We start from the raw sequence: 13,237 nt of genomic DNA, 5'->3' as shown, positions 1-13,237 counted from the left end.
GCTGCAGCCTATCACACATTAAGTGATGTGTGGATCCTGCTGGTGAGCTTTAAAAATTCCATCAGGCACTTTGATCTACTCATGCTTGAAAGATCAAAGCACACTACAGGGCTTCTAGTGAGCAGCAGGAACCACATGGCCATAGTGTGCTGTAAGCTGGGGTGTCAATCTGCAGTACTCTAGCATGCACAGTAAGTGTCCATGTAGACATGTTGATCAGCTTTTGAAGAGTCTGACCTTAGCAGTCACATGTTGCTATCTAGGAAGCCTGGCACCTGAGGGGCCTTCTGCCCAAGAGCAGGCCTTCCACCTCTTTTCACCTTGTGCTCACACTGAGCTCTCAATTCATTCATGCTTTTTCTCAGTAGTTCTTGGAGACTGCAGTTTATTGTAAAGACCGTGACATGTACAGAAACAGAGGCCTGGTTTAGCCAAGTTACTAGAGTGTGTAGAGAGCAATCCTGTACTGGACTCCAGGAGACTAAATAACTATTCAATCCCTCTCAGACCTCCAATTCTAGGAGAGCACTCCTTCCCCGACTGAGCAGAGGAGAGAAGTGCTACAAAGCCACATGTCGCCAAGAAGGCCTCTACTGCAAATGCATAATACCCACTTAAAAGGAACTCCAATGTCACTAGTGTCAGAAAGATTTGTCATTAGAGGCCTTGTCTGGATCTTGTTACTTGGGGCTCAAGGGAGCATTCAATCTTGCTAGGACATGCTTCTCCAGTTCCAACAGCTTTTGATAAAATATTTCAGCAGTTTCTTCCTCCACATCCACCTGCAAAAAAATCAGAGCAGTAATATTAGCCCAAGAGGGCTGCAATGTGGACTGACACAGAACCGCTGGATGTTGCCAGAGATGGGCAAAGCCAAGGACAGGCTCAGTCTCCTCCTGAAAGGCACCCACTCAGCCACTTATGCCATGTGCCCAGGGAGCTAGCATCTCCCACAGATGAGCTACAGCCCCAAATAAAAGGAAGCTGTTTCATGTGGAATAGCATGTGGAGTCACTGCCTTTGGGGGAAGGAAAGCTCCCCCAGCATTAGTACAAGCTGCCAAGGACACAGGGGTAAACTGTAGCCTCTGCAGCGAGGAAACAGCAGCACAAGCCAGGAGGAACTTGCACAGTGTATACTACTGAACGCCCCCTTCACGGCTCCTTCCCAAGACAGCCAGCATTAACCACAGCTGGAGGATGCAAGGGGTGAAATCCAGGCCTTTCAGCTGGAGTCATCACAGCCTAACATCTTTTACTTCACTCTGACTCTGCAGAGGGAATTCTCCTTTTCTATAGTGTAATTGGCTGTGGGTCCTGGATCTGCTGTGTCTGCAGCCCTTCAGCTACCAAGCACCCCATGCCTGCCCACTGCACTCCTCCCTCTCCATTCCAGCCCTGCCTGGCCCCCTGCACTCAACTCCAGCTGCCCACCCAGAAGTAGACCAAGTGTATAATTAAATCAGATAGAACAAAGTTTGCTTTGTAAGCTCTTTGGTGCAGAGACGGTCATATCTATACCATGTCTAGCACAATGGCCTGGTCTACACTATGAGTTTCGTTCGAATTTAGCAGCGTTAAATCGAATTAACCCTGCACCCGTCCACACAACGAAGCCATTTACTTCAAAATAAAGGGCTCTTAAAATCGATTTCTGTACTCCTCCCCGGAGGGAGGGGGAGGATGTACCCAGAACCACCCACAACAATGTTTTTGGCCCCATCAGGCATTGGGATCTCAACCCAGAATTCCAATGGGCGGAGGAGACTGCAGGAACTATGGGATAGCTACCCACAGTGCAACGCTCCAGAAGTCGACGCTAGCCTCAGTACAGGGACGCACACCAACGAATTAATGTGCTTAGTGTGGCTGCATACACTCGACTTTATACAATCGGTTGCCAAAAATCAAATTCTGTAAATTCGGATTAATCCCGTAGTGTAGACATACCCAATGTTACGACCACAATAGATGTATTATCTTGTGTGCTTGCTACAAAGTCAGAGTAAAACTGTACAGTCAGCACAGAGCCTGCATTTTGAGGACCAGTGGAACAGAAGGGGGCTTGTCAGAGCTTCCCAAGGAGAAGGCTACAAAAGGGTGAAAAAAAGAAGAAAATACTCCCCCACCTCACTGAGGTACACGTCTTGGTGGGCAGCAGTGAGAGGAGATCCTTTCTCCACCTCCCAGCAGCAAAAATCCTGCAGGTCTGCTTATACCTCTCAGTGGCTCTGAAGGGAATGGGAAAGGCTGGGCCTCACGCTGGTTTTGTTTGAACTCCTGTGATCCAATTAAGTTCAAGCCAATCCCCCTACTAGTCCATTGGGCTTCCATGTCCTCTTCGCAAGAAGTTGCATCAAGCCTTGTGTTGGTGATTCTGGTCTTGCCGCAGAAGGGCTGGGGACACGGTGCTGTAATGCCTACTCGGATGGCCACCTACCTAGGCACTCAGCTGTTAGTACAGAGGCAATGCATTCATACAGTGAGATGCAGAGACTGGCAGGCTAGGTTGGGCACAGTGCAGTAGAGTATAAATGGCAGCAAGGATGGAAGAATCAGGTCCTCAGGTAAGTGTTTTCAGCCAATATATAACAGTCCATCTCTTACTATTTGTACTCCTGGGGGAATTCTGCATCACTGCATGTGTGCAGAATTTATGTCCCTCCCCTGATTTCTTTGCTTCGCTGTAGAAAAGTGACTTTCTGACAGGGAAGCTGTGAGAGTGGTCATGCACCATTCCCCAGCAGCATGGCCATGTTGTTTAGGGCACCCAGAGCAGCCAGCAGAGAGATAAATCACTGCAGTGGTGGGGGAGGAGGGGTGTTCTGGAGATATGCCAGTGGTGGCTCCTATGATGCACTGGGCTTGCCTGCTACTCCCAGCTGGGCTGGGGGAGTACAGGACTTCCTCTTCCCCTGCAGGGTGGGGTCAGACCCACCCCCAGAAATCTCCCCCAGCTGCAGGAAGCTCTGCCCCCCACCCACTGCTTCTTGCCCCCATCGCTCTTCACCACAGGGGGAGGTGTCACTGTACAGGGAGCCACTCCCCATCTGCATTTGGACCCACCCCATACCCAGAACCCCCCCACCAAGCCTCACCCCTTCCATCTGGAGCACCCGCCCAGCCCCACCGCCCCTACATCCAAACCCCCACCCCTGCTGAGCCCCCCTTGAACCCCAGTGAGCCCCCCCCACTGCACCTGGACCACCCTGAGCCCCTTCCCCCCCCCACACACACACTTGAACCCTGCTCCACCTAGTCCTACTCCCCCAGCACCTAGACTCCCCCAAGGCCCCCACACCCAGGACCCCCCCCTTGTGCATCCAGATCCCCTGCACCCCCACACTGAGCTGCGTGCACCCAGATTGCCCCACACAGAACCCTCTCACCCCACACTTGGATCCTGCCAGGCTAAGCCTGCCTACCCACAGGCCTGACAGAGGGCAGGCCCCCAGGACGTTTCTGGGGCAGTCCTGGCCCTTGGGTTGTGTCAGGGTCAGGTGTAGCCTGAACACCAAGTCTGTGTCCTGGGGGAGGAAGCTGCAGGGTGATCTCCCACTCTGTACAGCCAGGGGCCTGTGTTCCCCCCTGCCATGCCCTGCCTCCACATTTATTTATTGACAAATAAAATTTGCAGAATTTTAAAATATTGTGCACAGGTTTTTTGTTTACTTGGTGCAGAATTCCCTCAAGAGTAAATTGGACTGCAGAGTCTTTGCTACATTTACCTTTCGGGACTCCACATAGTTCTTCCCCATTGGTGAAGTACAGCTGTGATATTTCATTAGTGCATCCAGTGACTCTGGCTTTTGTTTGAAGAGCCATACCTTTAAAGACAATAGCATACTTGTGAGGGCAGGCAGTCCAGCTTGTTCTGACAGCCTTACATTTTAGAACAAAACAGCTTGGCAACATGCAGTCCTTTCTGGCCTTACATCTATGAATACTGATGCTGGTTTCAGTAAGAGCAGAAGAGACCATCCCAAGTGAGATCTAGAGACCACAGGGTCTCTCTGAAGGGGTTATTTATTTATTTAGTAGGTGAGGAAGAAGAGGGTGAAGAGCCATTTGTTTGAAGAACCTCAAATACCAGCTTAGTGTCTTAGCACTTACTATGGAAAGTGATTCAGATGTGCAGGGCAAGAGTAGGGAAACACTGCTTTGTATGTATCCATCTGGCAGAGGAGGCATTCACAATCAGCACCAGACACCCAGGGGCTGGGAGGAGTTACACACTGCAGACAAGCAGTGATTTGAGGTGCAAACCATGCTACATACCTGAGCTTCTGCTCCATTGTATGGAGTTAGTGTGTAAGTCTTGGTGAAAAAGCGTATCTGAAAGAGAATAAGAAATGAGACATGAAACTTACTAGCACCTATACCTTGGAGCAGGGACTCAAGACTGAGCTCCCTGGAGGTCAGCAGCAGTGTCAAGGCACAAGGCCCTCTGCTGCTAGTGGCCCAGCCAACAGCTCTCCCACCCCTTGAGTAAGGCCACCTGCCTATAGCTAGATGACCAGGTGTCCCATTTCAGCCCAGGGCCACTGTAAAATCACTAGAACCATCCAGATGGCCAACACACCACCACCAGGTCGCTCCTTGATGCTGGGGGGGTGGGGCAGGCACAGGGGACCAACTAGCACCCCCCCACCCCCGATATGCCTTTCTTCCAGCCACCTCTTTCCTGAGCTGGCTCTCAAGCAGTGGGTGGAGTACAATTTGTGACAACCTGTCATCCAATGAAAAGTGATTCAGTGAGGAGGCAGCCAGCAGAGAGAGCAGACTTATTTGGGGCTGGCACAGGCAGGTCCCAACAGCAAGCAGGTAGCAGTTTGTGGCAGCAGTGCCAAGGCCAAACAGAGGCAGCTGATCTGGGGACAGATGAAAAGGTGTCTGGCTGACGGACATAGGAAGTCTGGCTGTCTGTAGATAGTGTGTGGAATATTAGCAAGGCTGGAAAACTGAGGGCTGCAGAGGAAGAGAACAGGTACAGGATGAGATAGTAAAGGAAAGAGGCGGGGGGGGGGGGAAAGAGTAAAGGGCGGTGAAGGAAAGTGAAGCGTATGGAAGAGGCCACTTTCCACCAGAGGTGCCAGGGAGAAACAATACACACCTGAAAGCTGGGGACTTCACTGCTGAAGTTTGTATTCTCTTAGGAATCATCTTCCATGTGTAGGAACATTAATTGAGGGGGAGGAGTTCAGAGCCACTGATTATCTAGCTCTGTTTCTACTGGAGCGGGAAGTTTACGATATGCCAATGCTTAGTGCTTTGAAAATACCAGCCTAGTTAGTAACTATGGTTCATGTGTTCAAGAACAGTCTCAGATTTGGGGTCCCTCTGCTTTCAGTTGCCCAGTTTCTGCTTAGTTCCCAGAGGGGCTGAGCACCAATAACTCTGATTGGGGCTATGGGAGTGGTGAGTGCTCAGCACCTCTGGGAAATGAACTTAAGGCATGATGAGGCTGAGCAACCAGAGATCAAAGGCCATGGTTAAAATCTGCTTCCCCATCTAGGGGCCCCCCCACTAGCACTTCTCAGCAGCAATACTGATCTTGGGCCATAAAAGGCGATTGGTGGTAGAGTCCCCTTCCCAGCTCCAGAAAGCCTCACTCACTGCAGAGCATCACCCCCCTCTTGTGCTTTGGGTTAAATTAACTGAAGGGAAATTCCCAGGCTTGGCTGTTTTAAGGTTCCTTTCTCTTCTAGCCTACGCCAGTCCCAGACGCTAGCTCTCGATTCCCAGAGGGCTATCTCTACCTGCTTGCTATCAAAGTGGAGCATAATTCACCTACAGTTCCCTAAGTATTTCAACACCTGCTAACAGAGTGAAGCAGCAGGAGACCCTTGCCATTCTGTTACAACATGCATGGCAAAGGACCCACTGTACCAGGATACAGCTGCTTCTCTGGCTATTGCAGCACATGGCACACAGTAGTATCCCATCACAAGGCACATAACCATGGGACACCACCTAACTGGTAGCACTGGCTTCACACCCATTTACAAACATATGAACAGGGAAAAAATGGCTGGCTATTCACCAGCCCTCTCCAAATAAGGAGCCCCATGCTATCTAGGCATCTCTTTGCTGAAACTCCACCTCCCAGACTGACCCTGCTGGTCCTAAGGGCCAAATAGTCACTTTGCTTCACATTGAGTTGGGAAGTGGCCTTTCGCCAATCTGCTGCATTTCCATTCATACTAGGAGCGAAGGACACTGTACAACTGCTTTGGTGATAAGGCACTGTGTATACCCCTAGGAGTGAAACACCCAAGACCATCCCACCCCAAAGAAGAGTTGAAAATAAACCCACATTTTCAGAGAGATTACTCACTATCCACATGATGGGCATAAGCAGCTTCCAGAAGAAAGATGGCAGAATTCCATAAGTCAGGTTAGTCATCACAAGACCTGGGCAAACGACACTGGAATACAGCCCCTGCAGAAGGGGAAGGAGAGGATACAAGCCAACAGTAAATGCTGCAAATCTGCTTGGAAAGAACACACCAGACAAGTATTTACAAGGTGGTTTGCACCTTCCAAAGGCCTCACAACGTAAAGTCAGCAGATGCCCCTGTGCAGCAGTGATCATAGAATATCAGGGTTGGATGGGACCTCAGGAGGTCATCTAGTCCAACCCCCTGCTCAAAGCAGGACCAATCCCCAGACAGATTTTTACCCCAGTTCCCTAAATGGCCCCCTCAAGGATTGAACTCACAACCCTGGGTTTAGCAGGCGAATGCTCAAACCACTGAGCTATCCTTCCTCCCCCCCCGCGTAGAGAAGTATTACACATTCCTCCTCCTTTATAGTTAAGCCCTCTCCCACCAAACAGCAGTTAGACACCAGTAAGGGATGGCAACTCTTTCCAGAAAGAAGGCTGCCACTTATGGACTGGCACAGAACAATGGAATGAATGCTGCTTTCCCGTCACAGGCCCATGACAGAGAAGGCCCTGCCTCTTGTCTGAGATGGTCAACAGCTCCTACACCAGTATCGGCTGCCATGCCACAGATTTTACAGGCCATCCAGTCACATTAGATAGGGCAAGTATTTTTAGAAGGGCTATCAACTCCTACCTCTGAGCATAAGCCACATCAGTTGGCAGAGGTCTTCCTTACAGGCAGGTTATTCTATAGTTGTCCCATATGAGTTGCTTGCACCTTCTGCTAAAATGTTTCTTAGCCAGTCTTAGGCAGGTTGCTAGACTAGATGGACTGCTTAATTTGTATGACAGAGCAGGCCAATCATCATGTGGATGACTCCACAGAATGGAAGGTTTATTATACATCAATACAATGCAGCCAGCGAAGACAGATAATGTCTGTCCCAAAGACAAGGCTACAGCTTCCAAGTATTCTGAAGGTAAGAGCTCAATTATGCTCAAGTAAGCAACTTCTGCAAACATTCCCCACCACATCCTACCAACCATACCTACTTGAAACTCACTCTAGCTAAGCTCCTTCACATCCATGAGCAATCGATTAAGCAACTGAACACTGCTATGTGGAAACAACTATGCATCAACATACTACTGCCACTGAAGAGCATCCCACCTTATCAACATTTCTGAGGCCCACGTATGACAGCTCTCTGCATCATACCATAGGGAAGACACCCTCACCTGCTTGTTAAAGTGCTTGTTCAGAGCCACACTAGCAAGGTCAGTGGCATATTTGGAGGAACTGTAAGGCTCTTTGCCTTTGCTGTGCTGGTAGTCAGTGAGACTGAAAGCAGATTTCCTGGCGTTGCTGGAAGAGGTCCAGATAAGCAGGGAGGGCTTTTCAAGGCAACATAGCAGAGGCTCAAGCTGCCGAATCTAAGGAGATGAGAGAGTTATTGTCCTGGGATAACTACTGAAATGGATATTTGAAAATAATTCCCACTTCTCAGTTACGCTGGTCTAGAGGGCAGGGGTTTGGGTTAACCGACTGCACAAGAAACAAGTAAGTGGAGAATCATGTCACTGGTGTACCTCAGACCCAGATCCTGGTTGGTAGCATTTTATAGCCTGTTTGCATTCACTTTGCAGAGAAGACAGGCTGCAAAGTAGTGAGAACCAGGTCTGTGTTTCTCTTAGGAGCCAACATGTCTGCTGGCTGTGCAGAGTAACCCTGAAGTAATTCTAACTCTTTCAGTAATCAGTGTTGCCTGCACATTGAGAAATCCCAGACCTGGCTGTCATTCAGCCACTAGGAGACAGCTGACCAGGCCAGGGTATGTACAGGGGATGGTGTGGGCTCCTGCCCTATGCCTGGGCCACTGCACATTACTCAACTACACTCCAGACTGGGTCAATGTACAGGAACATTGGAAGAGAGTTGAAACTGACTCATTTAATTCCTGCTCTACCCAAAATTGCACACTGACCCAGAATCAGGGCCTGACTGCCAGAAGCAGCTTTACCAATATAAAGTGCCCAAAGAGGTTGGTTTCAAACACAGCCTGCAGGCCATCTGCAGTGATGCAGTCTTCTTGAGTTATCAGCCCCTCCGCCGTGCTCAGCATGTGGACTGCTTTCCTGGAATACAAGACGACAGATTTTAGACAGAGCTACAGCTTCTTCAGGTGACAATTTTATTGAACAATTCTAAGGGCTAGTCTTCACTATCCGCCCGGATCGGCGGTAGAAAATCGATCTCTCAGGGATCGATTTAACGCGTCTCGTCGGGACACGATAATCGATCCCCGAATCGACACGCGTACTCCACCAGCCCAGGTAGGAGTAAGCGCTGTCGACGGGGGAGCCGCGGCGGTCAATTTGCCGCCGTCCTCACAGCGGGGTAAGTCGCATCAGATACGTCGAATTCAGCTACGCTATTCCCGTAGCTGAATTTGCGTATCTGAAATCGATCCCCCCCGTAGTGCAGACGTAGCCTAAAACATTCCCACTTACCAGTTTTAGTATTTTGACCAGCTCTAAAAAAAAAAAAAAAAAAAAATTGGAAAACTCCTTGCAGAACCAAATTCAGAAGCAGTTTTTATTTTGAAGGTTCAAAATAGTCTGTTTTTTCAAAAAAAAATCACTTTTTAAAAAGGAAGAATTCTGATAATCTTAAATATTTAACAGCATAAATTTTGAAAAACAAAGATCCCAGTGCCGGAGTTTGTTTGCTTTGTATTTTTAAAAACAAAAAATTGTTTTAAAGTAGTCTTTCAACTGAACTTTGAAAGCCAGCTCCCATTTTTATTCAGATTTGATTTTAGAGATTTGTTATTACAACAGAAAACAGTTTAAAGAAAAAAACCTGATCAGTTTGCTGCTCACAAACTAAATGGGAGCCTGTAACATGGGCTGTAACTCAGAGGAAAAGCAGTCTAGAGTGGTTAAAGCAAATGATAAGAGTCAGGAGTTCCTGGCTCGGTCAGTCACTGAATTTGCACTCACTTAACTTCCATGACTCGTTTTCCCTATAGCTATGGAGAGAGAGAGATAGGGATGACCTATTTCCCTACTTCAGAGGGATACAACAAATCATAATTCATTGCTCTTTGAGAAGTACTTGATGCCCTGCAATGTTGTGGCTGATCTGCTCTCTCCCAGCCTCCTGTGCACACCTACAGGCTGATCCTAAAGACTCAATGAAGGCTATATGGTGACCCATTTCTATTAGTATTTTTGCCTCCCCACCCACAACCCCCATCTCATGCCCAGTAGGCCATTAATACATCTGAGTTGTCTGGTGGAATTCATTCCTCCTTCCAGCTATCAAATCCATAGTCTCCACCTACAGAACCAGTTTTGCCTCCATACTTTTATGCTGTTACAAGACCTGTGTATACATCAGCCTACGTTAAGGGTTTGATTTTTTTACGGAGATGGTTACATTGGTATAAAAATGCCTTATACCAGTATAGCTTACTCCCCCTTCCCATACAGGAATCAACTGTACCAGTATAAGCACTTGTATACCAGTAACGGTCTGCATGATGTGAGCTGTACCGCTCCAACCATACCAGTACAGTTAAAGCTTTCCATGTTTGAGAAGTGAGCACATGGATCTAGGCCTTCTTCAAACTGTTCAAGCTGCCCATCCCCAGCCTTGGCTCACATCCAGTTTCTCTTCTCCTGTTCTCAAGCTGTTAAACACAGATGTTAAGATCCTGTCAGAGGCAGAGACCTGACACTACCTTAACTACAGCATCCCCAGCATGCCTCCACAGCAGTCTCAACTCTACTTTTGATTTTCATCTGCCAATCAAGATCTTGCTGGTCTCTTTAAACAGAGAAGTTGCCTACCACCGCCTCATCCCCCCTACTTCACTAGAGGCTCAAACCTCAGAAGCCCCTTACTTCTGCCTGCTATCCCTTTAATACCATTCCCTACCTCAATACATGCGTCTCCTTCCTTCTCAGTCTCCCCACACCTTCCCCACTGCATTAAACATACTATTCACCCATGCTCTCAACAACCTTCTCTAGACCAGGGGTTCTCACAACAACCTTTTTTGTGACCATGTAATAACCTCACGACTCCCTGAGGGGTTATGACCCCCCGTTTGAGAACCCGTTATAATCCATTGAATCCAGTTTGGCAAGCCTTTCTGCTTTACCTGGACTGTAAACTCTTCTGAGAAGGCCTTTGTAGGCCACCATGCACATTTATGACTTTCTAAGTAATGACTATAACAAAAAAGATCTGTTCACCTTTTAGCTAACCACCCACTCATTCAGTGTTTCATTAACCATCCCTCACATTATCAGCCATCTGAAATATCAGTGAATCACTGGAACATTCATTCATGCCATCATCCATTTCTTATCTCCCCTCCCCCTACTCATCCAAGGACAAAACTAGGAAGAGAAAAGTATCTGACTGTTACTTAAGGATGGTATCTTGTACCCAGAAAAGAGACCAGAGATCAGTGCTTTGAAGCTAATGTGGGTATTTGGCATGATCCCAGCATTCAGGAAGAGATAGTCCAAGCGCTGAAACCTACACAAAGGAAACACAAACAGTATGGTTGGTTATGGCTATTACCTATAGCATATCGTGTAAACACACCACACACACACACACACCCCAACACAGCTAATGCTAGCCCACAATGGAGACAGGAGCTCAGAGACAAGTCATTTCTGTATTCTGAAGTTCAAAGTAGTATTAAGCTAATCATGAAGATGTCATTTCACAAAATAAAACTAGACATGATCCAGAGCTAGGATCCAGAATAAATTTCCCCAGATTCTGAGAATACTTGGATTCAGAGTTCTTGACTGAGCCCATTATAGGGATCTGAACGGTAAAATTCACTCTGAATATAAAATCCCACAAAATCTGGAGTGTTGGGGGGTCAAATCTAGAGTTCTTAAAATATAACTGATGCCCACAAGTAATCCATTTTCCAAACTTCTGTATGCTTCAAATTTCAGTTAGCTATCCAGGATTTTCTTCAAGAGAAAATAAGATTAGGTTAATTCAATGGGATTTAGGCACCTAACATCCACAGGCTAATATCTGGTGGGACTGGGATTTTTAGAACACAGATATCACCACAGTAACTCTGCAGTTACTACTTTCCTACTAACAATCTCAAAGCAGTGTGTAAACAAAACTTCACCACCCCTGAAACATAGGCAAGTGAGGAACTCAGACGTGACTTGACCTGCAATGGAAGAATCAGATTTCCTATTGTTGCCACCATCAGTTCAGCTCCTTTGGAGAGGTTGGAAGCAATACTGGGAGCCTTAGTACATACATCCTGAGGCTGATGCATTTTTGCTGTTGTCGTCTAACCCTCTCAGATCAGATTTAGATGGCTCTCCTGTTTCAGAAGAGCTAGTGGAAGCAACACTGGGGAGTGTCTGACTAAAAAGCCCAAGATAGCCAAAGGCTTTAGAGAAACTTGGAAAGCCAACTCTCCTGTTCAAGATATGACATTGTGGCCACCAACATTAAGGCAAGTGGCAAACAGACCACTTCCTGTCTGGAGCTACCTGTGCTCCTTGTTTCAGGGAAAAGCTTTAGCATTTCAGGCTCAGTGGTGTACTTTTGGACTGTGGTAGGTGAAAGAGGTCACTGCAGTAGCTGAAAAGGTAAGATTGGTGATCGTGGGGGGGGGGGGGGAGGAAGAGGGAGAAGAGAGAGACAACAGCAGGGGATTGGACTAGATGACCTCCTGAGCTCTCTTCCAACCCTAATCTTCTATGATTCTATGACTGCTGCCTGAAACAAATGCAAGCTGGGCAAGGAGTCCCCCCTTTGCCCTATGCACACTAGAGAATGGCATTTGGAAGAGGAATTTGAACAGCACCAGCTGAGCTCAAGGAGGGCACCTCTCAGCCCTTTCCCCCGATTCAGAGTGAAAAAAACTGACTGTGCTTCAGGCTTATTCCCAGGCCTGGCTCCCAGTGCCACAGGCAGCACAGGGTGGGCCGGGGAGAGACACCTGCTGGATGCAGCAGATTGAACCGGAGGGGTCCCTATTGCCCGCTCACCTCAGCCAGGGCTAGGGGCACAGCACCCACCCTCCTCGAGCCCGGGCGGACGCCACACACCTGCGCTGGATCTCGCTGGCTGCCCCCAGGACGGACTCCAGGCTGCTGACATCCAGGCGCACGAGGGTGACCTGGGCGGCCGGGTGGGCGGCCAGCAGCACGGCCTTGGTGGCAGCGGCCTTCTGCATACTCCGGCAGGCCAGGCACAGCCGGACCCCAGCGTCCTCCCGCAGCAACCGCTTGCATAGGGCGGAGCCGATACCACTGTAACAGCCCAGGGAGAGAAGAGCCCGGTCAGCGCGGGGCCGCCTCCAACCCCAACCCGAGCTCCCCGAGCGAGCCCGCTCGCCCCTGGGGTCCCATCCGCTCTTAGAGAGCCCGTCCCACACAGAGACGGGGCCCCGCCAGATAGACGAGGGTGTTCCCGTCTTCCCCCGCCTCACCTGCTAGCGCCGGTGACCAACACCACGGGTTGCATCGCGCGGTCCAGAGCGGGCACAATAAACTAGCGAGCTTCACCGTGCGCCATAATAGACCGCGCACACGGCCTCGCCCCTCGGCGGGCAGAACGCCACTCGGGCAGCCCCGCCCACTCTGGTTCGTCTCCCCACCTCCGCCTCGCTCCCGTAGACACCGCCCCGCACAGCAACCTTCCAAGCAGGAAGCTCGCGGGGGCCCTCGGCCGTGGCGTGACTGTGGGTTCATGGGCGGGCACGGGCTGAGCGGCGCCCAATCATCGCGGGGCTGCTTGGGCGCTCAGCAAAGGTGGAGTGGGCCGAGTGGAGCCCCGCCCGCA

At 49.3% G+C, this 13,237-nt stretch overlaps 1 protein-coding gene across 2 annotated transcripts; it reads right to left on the bottom strand.

The window, feature by feature from the left end:
* Positions 1 to 376: 376 nt before the first annotated feature.
* On the bottom strand, positions 377 to 13,017 carry HSD17B7 (hydroxysteroid 17-beta dehydrogenase 7). 2 transcript variants are annotated; one of them, XM_065409023.1, is made up of 9 exons: positions 12,885 to 13,017; positions 12,502 to 12,705; positions 10,847 to 10,939; positions 8,409 to 8,523; positions 7,627 to 7,821; positions 6,337 to 6,441; positions 4,278 to 4,334; positions 3,728 to 3,826; positions 377 to 782 (listed from the first exon to the last, which is right to left on the bottom strand). In XM_065409023.1, exons 1-9 carry the CDS (start codon positions 12,917 to 12,919, stop codon positions 681 to 683), a joined length of 1,005 nt encoding a protein of 334 aa, XP_065265095.1. In that variant the 5' UTR covers positions 12,920 to 13,017; the 3' UTR covers positions 377 to 680. The 2 variants fall into 2 exon arrangements, with proteins under 2 accessions (XP_065265095.1, XP_065265096.1); XM_065409024.1 differs by lacking the exons at positions 377 to 782; positions 3,728 to 3,826; positions 4,278 to 4,334; positions 6,337 to 6,441; positions 7,627 to 7,821 and having other exon boundaries at positions 8,415 to 8,523; positions 10,827 to 10,939.
* Positions 13,018 to 13,237: the final 220 nt, after the last annotated feature.

The sequence above is a fragment of the Emys orbicularis genome, chromosome 8, assembly GCF_028017835.1.
Source record: "Emys orbicularis isolate rEmyOrb1 chromosome 8, rEmyOrb1.hap1, whole genome shotgun sequence".
NCBI lineage: Eukaryota > Metazoa > Chordata > Testudines > Emydidae > Emys > Emys orbicularis.
This window is presented reverse-complemented; position numbering and strand designations above follow the sequence as displayed.